Consider the following 16105-nt stretch of genomic DNA (forward strand, 5'->3'; position numbering starts at 1 on the left):
ACGAGTAATGATGTATATAGATATGTTTGATTTTTTTTAGTTGTGATAAGAAGCAGGATGGTTAGTTGAAAAAATATGTGATGAATATAATATGATGTGCCACTTAACTCTCTTTATTAAATTGAAAAACATGTGATGAATATAACATGATATTTCATTTAACTCTCTTTATTAAATTTCAACATGTTTATTTATATGAAGGAGGATGAGACTAATCTAAGATTTTGACTATGGTGTACGACAAATAATTATAACAAACTATATAAGGAATAAAATAGTTTAAAATGAATATTTTGAACTTAAATTATTTGAGCAAAGTTTTAACTTTTAATTACTTTTTTATAGATAAAATAATTTTAGAGGTAAATTTTGTGAGCACAAACAATTTGAGCAAATTTTCAATTATTTTTAAAAGAAGTATAATTCATTAGTTATATATGAATGTTTTGTATGGATGTGAAAATAATGATTATCAATAAAAAAATAGTTTTGAAGAACTATTTTGATTATTTGAGAGTTTGATATAATTTTTTTTAATATTTTATTATTTTAAAAAACATAAAAGATACATACTCTTTCAAATTTTCTAAGCAAAACTGGAGAAAAAAAGTAAATCAATCGTTTCAATTATGTTCACGTACATTGAACTGACTTTTGTCTACCTTTTAGACTACTTGATATTATAAATTTTGAATTTATTGACAAGCTTATCCGATTGACTTGATTCTAAGTTTATTTTATGTCCTAATCGAACTTGACCATTTTATTCTCCATTTTTTATATGTGACCATTGACCAGAAAATCCGAAATTAATCTAATGCAGAGTAATCTAAACCAAAGACGTACATAATTTTAAATCCATTGAATTTATTCAATTGTATTACAGAATTGGTGATTCAAATAAATATCCAGTAATCTAAGGACCCTAGGTTTGGTTCGACTCGATCATTCCGGGAAAGAACCAACAAAAAAACCCGAAACAGATCTTATAATACGCTCGACTCAAAAAGTTCCAAAATTAAATAAAGCAACAATATCCAAAAATAATAAAAGACAAAAATAACAAAATCAACGTGAAAGATAATCCTTGAACCACTTCGGCTTCCACGCTTGTCTCCCGGAGCGTCTTGGTTCCTCTGTCACACTTTCTTCTTCTTCCCTGCTATCCTCCGATGCCTCTTCCGTCAGCACCGGCGCGTCCATAGGTGTCGGGAGTGTTGTAACCGTATCATATAGTGTCATCAATCATAAAAACATGCCAGTTATCTCAAAATCAAAATCCAACACATTTTAATCATTTTACTATGTTAGTCAGGTCAAGGTTGCATACTTTGAAGTATATAATTTCTCAATTTTAATGAGCAAGTGGATGAGTGACCATCAGTAATATAAGTTGTCAAATCACTAAATTTTTACTAGTACATTATTCCAAAAATCATGCAAGAATTACAGATTTAAATAGATTTTAAGTTATTTTCAAAACATAATTTTGATTAAGTACCTCTAATTATAAAAAAAAATTAATGAAGTACCTCTAATTAATCTCAAGTCAATAATGCATCCCCACATGCCCAAAGAAGATGGAGCTATAGATTGATTTGAAGATTGCGTATCCATAAGAGATGTTCTTTCTAGATTCTTTGTTAAATAAAGAAAGGACATCCAAATATTCTAAAGTTCAAAGTGAGATAATTTCATGGGAAAGTTTAAGATTTTGTGAGATGATTTCATTGGAAAGTTCCGATTTGGAATATTCCACATTCATTCAAGTAGTCAGTCTCCTGTCTCCTTGGAGTGAGTTATCATTATCAAGTTATCTGGATCTGCCCCAAAATATGTGCTCATTTGAGCTTATGTATTCTGTTTAAATTGTTTGGATATTATAATAATAAGAGTGTATCATACAAAATAATAATAATAATGATTTGTACATTTTCAGTACCTTGTAAAAGAATACTCCCTCCGTCCTCCGTCCCTATGTAGTAGAAGCGTTTCATTTTGAGCACTCGTTTTAGAAAAATTATAATAAATAGTTAAAGTGGAGAAAAAGTAAAGTAAAAAAGAGAATAATATAGTTAAAAGTCTTCACTATATTATTCTTTCTCTTATTTTACATTTTCTCTATTTTAATTATTTATTATCAATTTTTCAAAAAGAGTGCTAAAAATGAAACGCCCCTACTTCAGAGGGACGGAGGGAGTACTATATTATCAAAAGTATATATGTCTATGGATAATGTTATTATTATTATTATTACTATTATTATTATTATTATTCGTTCTACCTTAATTCCTAAGACGAGTATATTATGTGTCGCACAATTTAACCTAGCCTTTAATGTGGTTAAAACAGTGGAGACGGTCGTTCTCAAACGCGGTTTGTAAAATCCAACAAATATTTTTTTCCCAACGAAGTTAATTTAGTGGACAAGAACACATTTTGGAAGGTTGAGCAATTGATCACATAAAATCATAGGATAGGATAAATCATTATATTTTTGCAGCTTAATTTCATGTTACTGACGAGTTGCATATGAATTGGAAAATAAACTAGCTATATACACTGTATATAATGAAACTTGGTCAGAGTCCTAAAATACGTTGCGCACGAACTATTGGCAGTGTCGTATCCAAATTTTTTAATTCAGGGCAAATCGTATAACAAATAATCATATCGCACCCAAAAAATAATTAGTATATATAGTAATTAAATTTCACAATTTCAATATTTCATTGAAATTTGCATCGGATCTACCCATAATGTCTAACTTTACTTTTGAGCAAATAGCAACTGAAACAAAATGCAGATATTCAAGTCAATCTCACTACGTAAAAGCATCCACAACCGTGCTCTTGACAGCGAGCATGCATGTGGGCCCGGCCCCACTTTTTCTTCCTGCTCTTAGGCAAGAGCACAACACCCATATCCGTGCTCTTCCGCAAGGACGAGCACAAGGGTCCCACCATTCCATTATTCAATTTAAATAAAAACATTTCCACAAAATTAAAATACATTAAAAATATCCGCAATAATATTACAAAATACATTAAAAATTAAAAATTACATAATTAAAATCCTAAAAAATAAAAATTGCATAATTAAAATCATAAAAATTAAAAACTGCATAATTAAACTCCTACAAATTAAAAACTACTTAATTAAAGGCTAAAAATACCCTCGTGGAAGACTATTCATCCGACGGCACTACCCCAAATTGTTTTTGGAGGCCCAATATCATGGCCTCATGCGATCGAAGTTGCGCGGGGGTCATAGTTGACCTATCGGCCATATTGAGCTCGGGTGTCCACCCGTATTGCCCTTCGGGGGCATCTTGGATGTCGATCAGGTAAGGCCGGTAGCCACCCGGAACTCCCGAACTTTGGATTTGAGGAGGGGCCGAATATTCCGTTTCCGGACTAGGAAACGGTTGTGAGCCAAACCAATCGGGGTTCCAACCGTGGGAGCCCGGGGGGTGATCGTCGTGGCCGGACATTGTTATGTTGTAGGAGTGGAAGAAAGATTGAGAATGGAAATGAGAGAATGTAGATGAGAATGTAGATGAGAATTGTGTAGTGTGGTGTGAATTTTTGGGTGTGAAAGTGAGGGTATTTATAGATGAAAATGTGTATTTTTGGGGGGAAAAATTGAAAAATAAATTAAAAGTGGGTAGAAATGGATATAATTTTTTGGGAAGTGGGAAAATATTTTTTTTATTTTAATCGGTTTTTAATTAAAAACTGATTTTTTTTTAAAAAAATCAAATTGCCAACGGCTATGCCTTTAGCCAATCACCACCTGCCACGTTGCCTGCTCGCTGGCACGGACGTGCTCGATGCATCGAGCACGTCCGTGCCAGCGGCGGACAGCGTCTCTGTGCCTCTAGCACAGACGGACGGACGGACGAGCTGCAGCTCGCCGTTGTGGATGCTCTAATGTGCTAATACAACAGTAATAAGTTTATAACGTAGAACTCTTTCCTCAGATCCATGAACAAGAATAAACATTAGTTACTATATGGTGTGCGGGTGTTGGTATAGTAATAGTGTGGTTAATGTCTAAGACAAAGGTTTTGACTTCGTGTACATCATGACGCCACCTTTAATTAAATTTCTTTTCATATATCCATTAAAAAAATAAGCATATTGGATTATCGTCCAAATAAAAAATTCAGTTACAAAAGCATATATATACTCTTGAAAAGACTTGTAAGTAAAAAATTCATGACATGAGTCTCCAATTCTTTTTCGAGGGAAATTATGAGTTTTTTGGTTTACACAATTCACGACATGTTTTTAATTAAAGTTGTTATGAAATATAATCTCATTCTCTCTATCCAGTAGATACAACCTCCTCAATCATTACTCTCTCCGTCTCTCAAGAGTATGCATTATTTCCTTTTTCATCTGTTTTCAAATAGTATGACAATTCCAATTTTGAAAACTCTATTCTTTCTAATGAAGTTAGACTCATTCTCCACTAACAATATTTAAAAAATTTTCCCATACTCTTTGGGGACCGAGGGAGTATTATATTCTGTTTTCAAATTTTTCAAACTATTTTTCTGTATCTGCTTCCATAAATGGAACAAGGGTGATTAACATATGTACTTTGATGCAAGAGAAGTAGTAGTACAACTTATTCAACAAAAGTTAAAAATAAAAAGCAACAAACAAAATGAATTGTTTTAGAAAATGAGCTAAACTTGATCATGCAACTCATCAATATCATCATCTCCATTGTTCCCGGCCACAATAGATATGCTCAACTCCGGCATCTCCGACAGCCGAGCTCTAGCCCACGCCACGAAGCTCGTGAAGATGCTAGAGACGCACGCGTACCACCAAAACGACAACAAGATCATCGGATACACGTACCAGAATACAAATTGTGGCAACAACAGACAAGCCAAGAAACTAGTGGAGAAAGTGGGGGAGAAGTTGTTGATTTGGACTTTGACAAATCCCATGATGTTTGGAGAGGTTAATGAGATGATTTCAATGGCAATGAAGGTGAAGTAGAAGAAGAGAGAGGTGAGGAGGAAGAATTTGGTCCAAGTGAGATCATTAGTCACCTTAAAGGGATCCCATTCCCATGGCATGGCCATGTGAGATTTCAATATATTCATTGCCACAAGAAGCAAAAATCTCAAATCTGATTTCCACATTATAGTGAATTTATAATCGATGTATATGGTCATATATATAGACTCTAGTAGTAGTAGCTAGTATCTAACGAAAATGTGGTCCATCTTTACCTTTCCCTCTCTTTGATTAAATTCTTCATTTGACAATTTAGGAGTAATGTCGTTGTATTAAAAATTTAGGACATTTTCATTAAAAAAATATATTATAAATAAGTAGCAACACATGGAACGGATATCACAACGTAATATTCTCGATCTTTCAATTCTTGGAATAGAACGAGGTCTCGGTTAAACAGTGAACTCTAACGGCTCTGATCCAGCGGAAACTATGAAGATTTGAGTGCACAAACATTAATCAACAAAAAATACTATATGTTTATGATAGCATAGCAAAATTGATAACATTGAAATCTAATTAGTAAATATTGTACTAGCAAATACAGTCAAATAGATATTTGTCCAATCCATGAACAATGGGCCAATCAACTGAGGAATTGAAGCCAAGTCAAGATAAGGAAAGGAATTGTTTCCATTGGTGATGACTTCAGCCCCATGCTCATAATAAGGGCCTACTAAATTAAAATTTTCTTTTTTACTTATATACTAGCATAATAGAATTTTCACAATTTTACGTGAAATATTATGCAAATATCTTTATATGAGCATTAGCAGTGGTGCGGATGTCCCGGCGGACATCCCAAAAATACCTTCTGCCACGTCATACGGACATCCCACTGCACAGTGGCGGACATCCCCAAGGACAACGCAATTTAAAAAAAGAAATTAATGCAATAATCGGGACGTCCGCGCGGACGTCCGTGAGAGTCAACGCAATGGCGGACGTCCGCATGTACGTCGCGACGGATATCCGCGGAACGCCGCGGAACTCCGATGTCCACATCGGATGTCCGTATCCGTGCCTCCCTTGCACAATGGCAGACGTCCCGCGCGGACTTCCGGCACGCCGGTCGAATTCCGCCAGGACGGACGCCATTGCTAATGCTCTGAACAAAAAGCATATGAAAATTATTACGTTGAAATTTAAAACATTTCCTTAATAAAATAAATTTCTGCATCTTTGGCCAACACAATCAAGAAAAGTTAATTATATCAATTTAGAGGCAATTTAACTTCCTAGCTACATATAGAAGTGCATAATTTTATAAGCGCAACCACAAAGACAATATAAACGAACGTAGTGTCGATCATGACAACTGTTAAAACAAAAATATTAGTATAACGTAAAAAAGATTCGTAACTTAATTTTTTTTAGCATAGTAGGAGTATATATATATATATATATATATATATATATATATATATATATTTAAAAATTATGATTAAAATAAGATATTTTTTTGAGTTACAATAGGCACTGGTCATATACACGCATGCATCGAAAATGACTTGAAGCTTGAACTGTAGATTGTAATATTACCAACAAAGCTTTTACTCACTGGTTTGCTCAAGCAATTGGCGCATGATGTGTTGGTCGATAAAAGTGAATCGTTTCCAAGATAGATTTATTTGTGTTTGTGCATATTTCTCATTTCTTAATTACGTAAAATCCAGTTATTTGGGAAATTTGTTTTTGGATCTCTATGTTGTTCATCATTCTTTGGTCTATTTGGGACATCCGCAAAAAGTTAATATTCCGAAAGTATCACCCCAATTGGGAGGTAGAAAAGAAAAAACTTTTAGGGCGTGTTGGGTATTGGGTGAAAAGAAGGTGTTCAAGATTCTCAATGCCACCGTGCCAAATGACTAATATTCTTTAGTCAAGTCTCCACAAGTGGTTAGTCTTCCGTACTAGTTCGTTTTACTTTCTTGTTTTAGTGTTTTGCACGTTGGCTTGTTGGTTTTCATGTTGAGTAGGGGTTGTCTTGTGGCTTTGTTGCGGGTCATCGAGCTCTTGTGCGTTTTTTGTTGTTTGTTGTTGGTTTTGGCTCTGCGTAGAACTATCTTGCTCGCCGCTCTATGTTGGCTTTGAGCATTTTTTTCCCAATAAAAAAAACTAAAATCCAGTTATTGCCCTATACTATATAGTACTAATTTTGAATACTTTGTAGATTTAAAATGAATGAAACACACGTTTATAATGATTATATATAGACTAATAAAAATCACCAACACTGAAATTCAAATGAAACTGTTGGATTTTGTTCCCCATGTATCCGACAAAACACGCAAAGAGTGAACCTTGTTTTAGTAGATTAATTTTGTGAGAGGATCTTGATTAGGTATAGAACATGTTTTATGGAGTAGTAGTTTTTAATAAAATGTTATATTCAACTTTAGGAATTTCAACCAATTTTACTATTCGAATTGAAATTTTCGTTATCAAATATCATTATTGCGTATACATTTAAGATTTATAGTCGAAATTATTATTAATTGAATATTGTAGTAAATCTAATAGTGGGACATAATTTAGTGGTTTATTATAAATTTTAATACATAAAAAAGTGAAAACAATTTTCTCCAAATGGAGTACACGTACGGAGCCACAAACATCAATACTTGTTTTTAAGAATATAACAAAAAGGGAGTGATCAATTGCTAACTCATCATTTAATTGCTAACTATAATTAATTTAAGATCATAAGATTTTAAAATCTTGCGGTCTACAATTTGCCATGTCTAATTTCGTTTTTTATTTTTTAATATTAAAAAGATAATAACAACTATCAAATTTAGAGTTTAGAAACACAATGTCAATACAATGTATGAAATACATCAACACAAAGACATGACAATGTCAATACAATTTCATATTGACATTGTACAAGCATTGTATTGACATATTATGTGTCGTGTATTGATATAAAGCTGTTAACGAAATTTATGAATTTTTTTTAAAAAAAAATTCAAATTTTGACATCGGAACATATGCAAGTGAGATCTCGTTAGAGTCCTTATGAAAGTTATATGTGTATTAAAGATATGAAATATTTTTCAAAAGTTAGATACAACTAATTTGTTGTAAATTGACCTTAATACTCTTATTGACGTTTTTTTTATCGTATTGACATTCCAAGGCTAATGATCTAGGCCCACTATCTAATGACTATTATTTAATTATAGTTAGCAATTAAGTATTGAGTTAATTAACACTCTCCTAGTAATAATAACAATTTGATAATGTCAAATAATGTTGTATTTTGACTAAGATACTTGGTCATTGTTTAATGGTAGATGTCTGATAAAAGTTAACTGGATGTGAGCGCTGTAGGAGTAAAATCAGACATGCATATATATATGTTTATTAATTTCCATTTTTCGTCATGACTTTTTATTTTTCAAAATGTTATGGGTCAAAAATTGAAGATTTGAATAATAATCCATATTGGGAAGGAAACAAGACAAGGATGCATTTGGTTCCCTAGCTTCATTATAAAACGACATACGATAAAAGTTAACAATGATAATCAAGAGGTTTATAGGTGACCATCGATCTAACTACTTTGCATTGAGAAATGTCTTGAAAAATTCAATGGAGAAGGAGACATGTATGCTTTTTGTTCCCTATTGCTTGATTGTAAAATGAAATCCTATCTTACTAGACATTTTTTTAGATTTAAAAAAGTTTTATATAGTAGGTTGAATAAAGATAATATAAAATAAGAAAAAGAGGAGTGTAAAGTAGTATAAATGAAAAATGAAGAAGGTTGAATAAATATAATATAAAATAAGAAAAAGAGGAGTGTAAAGTAGTACAAATGAAGAGTAATAAACTAGGTGTGACTTGATACTTTATTTTTTAAAAATGATTCAAGTAACTTAGAAATACTTAAAATAGAATATAAATCTCATATTATTATTAATAATAGTACTCCTCTCATCCCATAAAAATATAGGCAATGGATATGGCACGAGAATTAAGACAAAATTGGTAAAGTAAGAGAGATGTGTAGAATGGTATGGTAAAGTAAAGTAAGAGAGAGGAGGAGAATGATAGTTAAAGTAGTGTTAGTGAATAGTGAGACCTACATTATTAAATTGATATAACTTTCCATAAATTGAATCCACATATTTTTATGGGACGGACGAAAATGAAAAGTGCACATACTTTTATGAGACTGAGGGAGTATTATTCAACAATACTGATCATGTGAACATGTCAATAATAAAAAAATGTGTCTTGAAATGTCATCATATCAAGTGTCAATGTTGTCATACTTAGTACTTCTTCTGTCCTAACTAAGTTGAATCAAAACTTTTTTTTTTTTTTAAATTAACTTCATATATTTATATCATATATATGAAGGAGGAAATTACAAATTAACTCCTATAACAAGGAGGAAAGACAAATTACGCCACCCAGGGTTTGAACTCGAGACCTCCAGGATGGACGCGGTATCCAGCACCCTTTACCGCTAGGCCAAGGGGCTTGGATAAGTTGAATCAAAACTTATGGGCACGGAGATTAAAAAAAATGTGTTGAAAAGTAAGAAATATGAATAAAGTAGGAAAGATAAAGAGAGAGTAAAATAAGTGATTGAATAAAGTAAGAAAGTAAATGACTCAACTTAGTTGAGATATCCCAAAAAAGAATACGACTCAACTTAGTTGGGACGAAGGGAGTACAAATTAAACTTTTGCCATTTTTGTTTGGGCGAATATCACATTTAAGTTGTTCCAACATCCACGGTATATACAGTTTAAAATGCTATAAAATGAGTTTAATATTATTGACCTGAAACTAAATAATTTGATACCCTAACTAATAAGTGATAGTACATCACCAATCATGATTTATCTTGAATCCAATAACTTATAATCCCGAATCATGACGTGTAAGTAATATTAAACCAATAAATAGTTTAACATAAAAGAATATGTTAGGATTAATATATTTGAAAAAACTTAATTGTTATTTATAAGCTAAAAATAAAATATAAACATTTCAATACATTTTACAGTACTATACGAGTATATTTTAATAAAAAAACTTCATATAGCAATTTATTCGGACTGAAATAAGGAAACATAGTCTATTAAAGTTTGGGCCCAAATAAGGAAAACTAAGTAAGGAAACTATAATTTCGGCTAAGGTAACAATAATTTGGGCCCAAATAAAGAAAACAAATTAAGGAAAAAATGAAAAGCCCTAATTTCCTAATTTCATTCTTCTTTCTTCTTCTTATTCGCGAAATCCTCCATTACTCTCTCCTAAATTCCTTCACACTTCAAAGGATCTTCGCTCAACTCCGAAACCCAAATTTCGATCTCCACCAATCCCCTTCACACTCCTCGACACATCACAATTCGAAAGTCCGTTGATTGAGCTTGCTGGGTTTGATTGAAGGTTTTTGTTTCAAAATCCACGATGAGTTTCTCCTTCTCCATCAACGCCAAATCCCAATCCAATCGACTGAAAAAGCCATCCAATGCGGCGGCCGCCTCTCCCTCCGTCAATTACGTCAGTGAATTTCGCTCCGACGAGCCCCCGCCGACGGAGGAATCCAAAATCAAACCGATTGCTCCAATCCCAAACGCGTGGCGCCCTAATAAAAAGCTCAAAAACCTCCACACTCTCCCGCCGATTTCCAAACCGAACGGCGATGATGCGGCTGTACAATTTGAGCTGGATCCTGGTTCTAATCCCGAACCCACCGATACTTCCACGGGCTATGGCCTCAATCTCCGGGAACCCTCGGCCGCTGTGAGCGTTGCTCCTAATGGTAATTATGAAACGATTTCGGATATGGAGTTGAGGAGGCTGAGGGAGGATTTGGGGAACTTACCAGATGGCCCGGGGCTGGATGAATTCGAAGATGTTCCGGTGGAGGGGTTTGGTGCAGCGTTGCTATCGGGGTACGGTTGGAAAGAGGGGAGAGGGATTGGCCGCAATGCTAAGGAGGATGTGAAGGTTGCTGAGGTTACAAGGAAGAGAGATAGAGGGGGATTAGGTTTCAGTGATGAGCTTCCCGTGCCGGAGAAACAGATTAGTACCAATGGTAATGCCGGGGCGAATCCAGTGACGGCCAATGGCAAGGCGGAGAAGATGAAGGGGGCGAAAGAGAAGGATACGAAAGGGTTTGTTAAAGAAAAGGAAGTTATGATAGTAAATGGGAGAGAGATGGGTATGAAAGGTAGAATCTTGGAGGTGAGAAATGGTGGAGAACTATTAGTTGTGAGGATGTCAAAGAGCAATGAAAAGGTGAAAGTTCGAAGTAGGGATGTGGTGGAGGTGGGTTCGGCAGGGGAGGAGAAGTGTATTAGAAAATTGAAGGAATTGACGGTTAAAGAGAGTGATATGCATAGAGATAAAAATGATAGGAATCTTGTGAGGAAGAGTGGGGAACAGAAGTTGAAGGCAAGGAGTGAGAGAGTGGATTGGTTGAGGAATAATATAAGGGTAAGGATTGTTAGTCAGGAATTGAAGGGTGGGAGACTATACTTGAAGAAAGGGGTTGTGATGGATGTCGTGGGGCTGGGGGTTTGTGACATATCGGTTGATGAGAGCAAGGAGTTGGTGCAAGGGGTGGATCAGGATTTACTAGAGACTGCTCTTCCAAAGCGCGGAGGACCTGTCCTTGTTTTGTGTGGTAGGCACAAGGGTGTGTATGGTACTCTGCTGGAACGGGATTCGGAAAAGGAGACTGGTCTGGTTAGGGATGCTGATACTCATGAGCTGCTGAACGTGAAGCTTGAGCAGATTGCGGAGTACACAGGAGATCCAAGCGATATTGGTTATTAAGCACAGACTTCTTTATTGTTAGCCTTGCTGGTGTAAGGTATAACTAAAGCCTACCCTTGTCACTGTTTTATTGTATGCGGAACTTAAATCTTTCAACTCTTTTGCTATTATTGTTGTAGATGAAATATTTATGTCATAACTATGGAGAATCTCTTTTTACTATGAGTTGATGTATTATTTCAAAGTGATATTGTATAAGCTGGTGAAAGTCAGGAGCTTGTCATCTAAATACACTCTTGTGATAAAACTGCGTAGTATTGTTAGCTCATTTGGGATCTGTTCAGTGAAATGCTTAGGTGAAGACGTGAAGTCCAATCCTAGATGAACTGTGTCTTGCCAGTGGATGCTATGAGGGATTTTTCCACCACTGAAAGGACTTGAGGCTTTGGTGATGGCTCCTGTAGCCTCAAGTAATGGTATGGGATCTCCACTGGTGCCATATAAGAAGTGTGAGTGCATTAAGGGGGGTTTTTTTCTTGCCTTCCCATCTCCTCTTCTTTGTGATTTTAATATATAGAGTCCTCATCAGGTTCCTGATTTTTCTACCTTGTACCATTACGACATCCTCCTATCCCCCCGAATCTCATTAAGCCTATTCTCTTATGTAACTCACCGACAAAAATACTTGTTAATCTATACCTTTTTTCCTTGTTACTTGTTAATAATTGTGCACTAACTTTATAAGTAACTACTACTACTACTAAGTAAAAAATTGAAGTACATGGGAGAAGCTTTTTAACAAGGTGAATTGATATTTGAAATGAGATTGGAGCCAATCATTTGGGAAACTAGGCGGTTACTTTGGCTACCTTTTTTATTCTAGATTTCGTTACACTAATGTTTTGAGATAACTAATCATATAAAACTGACTGTGTTCAATCATTCCAATTCGGCTAAGTAACTTTTGCATTCATTTGTGCAATTAGAGAACTGAGACAACACATGAAAAGATAGAAGCAACATTCACTAAGCCAATGCTAATAAACAATTCCAGTTGAGGATCTACACATGTGACAAACAAAGCCGGACTCAAACAAAATAGCAATTCCTCTCAATCACAAGATGCTGAAAAACGAAAACCAGCATAGTGCACGTCCATCCTTTTGCTGAGCCAATCAGCTGCACTCACAACCAGCCAGCTAAATTAAATCAGCCACGTTCATTGGCATCTCGTCGATCTGTGTACTGTAGTACTGTTCAATATCTCTTAGGATTTTGATATCATCACTTTTGACAAAATTTATGGCAACACCCTGCACAAACAAACCACATATGTTAGTACGATTCCACCAGCACAGGCAGTTGATTCAGATAGTGCTCTAATTTTTTAGCCAAGTTGATCGAAAGCATTTTCTTTTCACCTTTCTTCCAAAACGCCCAGATCTCCCAATGCGGTGAATGTATAGCTCACGGTTGTTAGGAAGATCATAATTTATCACCAAAGATACCTGTTAAATGAAAACAAAAATATCAAACACAGAGATATGAGATGATGAACGGTCCTCAAAGCAAACAAAAATTCAAGAAGATTTTAGACTGGAGATTAAAAATAATAGCTCTGTTTTAGGAATCCAAATAACATTGTTGATCAAATTTAAGATACTGCATACCTTCTAATGTGGAACCCTGAACATACAAATATGAAGAATTCACTACTACCTTAGTAAACAGAGAATGTTCATAGCCTACAAGTCCGTTATACTATAATAAATACAGTTGACTAAGTAGATCAGTTAGATGCTGTGAAATTAAGATTTGGTGGACTGGAGATAGCAAGAGAAAAGCAAATTAAGAACATGGGATGACAAACTTCTCATAATAAAGACATAATCCTCTAAAGATATGGTTACCTGTTGGACATCCAATCCCCTTGCCCATACATCTGTTGTGATAAGAACCCGAGTCTGGCCAGACCTAAACTCTCCCATAATTGCATCACGTTCCTTTTGTGGCATATCTCCGTGCATAGATGAGACAGTAAAGTTATTCTCGCGCATTTTTGCTGTTAACCAATCCACCTGTCCAAAACAAGGGGGAAAAATTTGCACAAATAGTAGTAATTAGAAAAAATGTCTGATAGTACTCATCGCCATTCAAAGAAAGGGAAGGTAACTGAAGAAATGGAATTCACATTAAGGTAATTGAGGAAGTTTCAATGGATTCTAGAATGTAGGGCAATCAAAACAACAATTTACTAACAGAATAGCAAACACTTTCATACTCTAACATTAATGTGAATGACAAATTACCTTCCGTTTGGTGTTACAGAAGATAACAGCCTGGGTGATTGTAAGGGTATCATATAAATCACATAGAGTATCAAATTTCCACTCTTCTCTTTCTACGGCGACAAAGAATTGTTTAATGCCCTATCATAAACAAAACATGGAGAATCAAACACCAAAAGTAAAAGTTGTGAAAAAAACACAGAAGCCCGTAATGGTAAAAATAAAAGCAAATGTACCTCAAGAGTCAATTCATCACGCTTTACAAGGATACGAACCGGGTCAGTCATGAATTTGCTCGTGATCTCCAATATTTCATTTGGAAGGGTAGCAGAGATTAACACAACCTACAGCACCAATTGCAATAAATCAAGTACTATTTAAAAAACATACAACATTCAAGATTCACATGAGCATTAGCCACACAACATGATAAACAACAAATTAGTGGTACAAAAGAACAGAAAAAAAAGGATGAACCCGTGAAGAGAGGTCTTTGTACAAATCAGCTAAAGGTGGTCTTCAGATATGACATCAAATATGCTTGTGGCTGTAGCAAACCAACTACACTATTCATTAATTAAAATATTCTACTACTACTTCAAAATAAATATACAATAGAATAGAAGACAAATCCCTGAATATATTTTTTGCTAACAATTCATAGCATGTGGAGCCCAAACTTGTAAAAATGATTTTAAATACACACATGCACATAGAGATCACCTGAAGATCTGGTGGAAGATATCTGTAGACATCATAAATCTGATCCTTAAACCCTCTGCTAAGCATTTCATCAGACTCATCCTGGCAATATTAAAGAGAGAGCAAGGTAAGAACCATTACAAAATCATGTCATGGAAATTGAACTAGCACAGAAAAGTTACAGCATATCATGCACAACCATGGCAGGTACATCAAATGACAAGAAAAAAGGACTCACCAAGATTAGTAATTTGATTGCTCTAGTGCGTAGTGTTCTCCTCTTGATCATATCACAGACTCTGCCAGGAGTGCCCGACACCACTTGAACTCCATGCTCTAGTTTTCTAATATCTTCGCCTATACTTTTGCCTCCAACACAAGCATGAGCTTGCACATTTATATAGTCACCAATCGCCAATATCACTTTCTCTGTCTGGGAAGCTAACTCTCGCGTAGGTGATAGTATCAACGCTTGCACTCTGATTTACAAAAAAACAACATTAAAAGATAATCGCATTTGAGAAACACCAATTGAACTATGCTGTTTATCATAATGCAGTTTCAATTGACTCAAAGGCACGGATCAAGAAACTATAACCATATCAATTTATATCGAAAATCACGGAACGTACTCTGAAGACTTGGTATCGACAATCTGGCAAACAGAGAGCGCGATCATGGAAGTCTTGCCGGTACCGGACTGGGCCTGAGCAATGACGTCACGTCCGGAGATGATGGGAACAAGCGCGCGCTGCTGAATAGCGGAAGGCTTTTCGAAGCCGTAGTTGTAGGTTCCTCTGAGGAGATCGTCCTTTATACCCATCTCGTCGAAGCTCAAAATCGGCTCAACGCCTTTCGAAGTCTCGAACACGAGCTTGGAATCGTCTTCCATTGCCGGGCGCCGGGCGCCGCTGCCGCCTCTCTGGATCCCCGCCATATTGGCTGAGTGAATTTCGCCGGTTGAAAAAAGCCCTAGTTTAGGTTATTTTCCCCCCAAAATGTTTTATTTGTGACAACGTGGAGGCAGATTATGTAGTCAGAATTAAACTCGGATACAATTCGAAATCGATTTTTTGTAAATAATACAGTAAATAAATACATTATCTAATTATCTTGCTATAATAATTTAAGAAATAAGATTACCGTTTTCAATTTAAATATATGTAGATTTAGAAAAAAAAAAGTGTAGTAGTAACTTTTTATTACTCCTATTTATCTTGAAACTAACGGTAACTCATGTGTGAATTTAACAGAGATCTTTTAAATTGAATGGTCTTGTCTTTCCACACCATAATGCAAAATTAAAAACTCTATTTCTTTTTGTAACAC

At 35.1% G+C, this 16105-nt stretch overlaps 2 protein-coding genes across 2 annotated transcripts; one reads left to right on the forward strand and one right to left on the reverse strand.

Moving 5' to 3' along the window:
* Window positions 1-10271: 10271 nt before the first annotated feature.
* LOC121782466 (protein MOS2-like) lies at window positions 10272-12508 on the forward strand. The gene is made up of 2 exons (XM_042180325.1): window positions 10272-11883; window positions 12131-12508. The coding sequence occupies exon 1, from the start codon at window positions 10473-10475 to the stop codon at window positions 11844-11846; it is 1374 nt and encodes a 457-aa protein (XP_042036259.1). The 5' UTR covers window positions 10272-10472; the 3' UTR covers window positions 11847-11883; window positions 12131-12508.
* A 281-nt stretch (window positions 12509-12789) lies between these two features.
* LOC121782557 (eukaryotic initiation factor 4A-3) lies at window positions 12790-15787 on the reverse strand. Its single transcript, XM_042180441.1, has 8 exons — window positions 15409-15787; window positions 15015-15255; window positions 14798-14878; window positions 14311-14418; window positions 14096-14215; window positions 13697-13864; window positions 13208-13294; window positions 12790-13099 (listed from the first exon to the last, which is right to left on the reverse strand). The coding sequence occupies exons 1-8, from the start codon at window positions 15711-15713 to the stop codon at window positions 12986-12988; spliced, it is 1224 nt and encodes a 407-aa protein (XP_042036375.1). The 5' UTR covers window positions 15714-15787; the 3' UTR covers window positions 12790-12985.
* Between the last annotated feature and the right edge of the window lie 318 nt (window positions 15788-16105).

Source organism: Salvia splendens, chromosome 20 (genome assembly GCF_004379255.2).
Source record: "Salvia splendens isolate huo1 chromosome 20, SspV2, whole genome shotgun sequence".
Classification (NCBI taxonomy): Eukaryota; Viridiplantae; Streptophyta; class Magnoliopsida; order Lamiales; family Lamiaceae; genus Salvia; species Salvia splendens.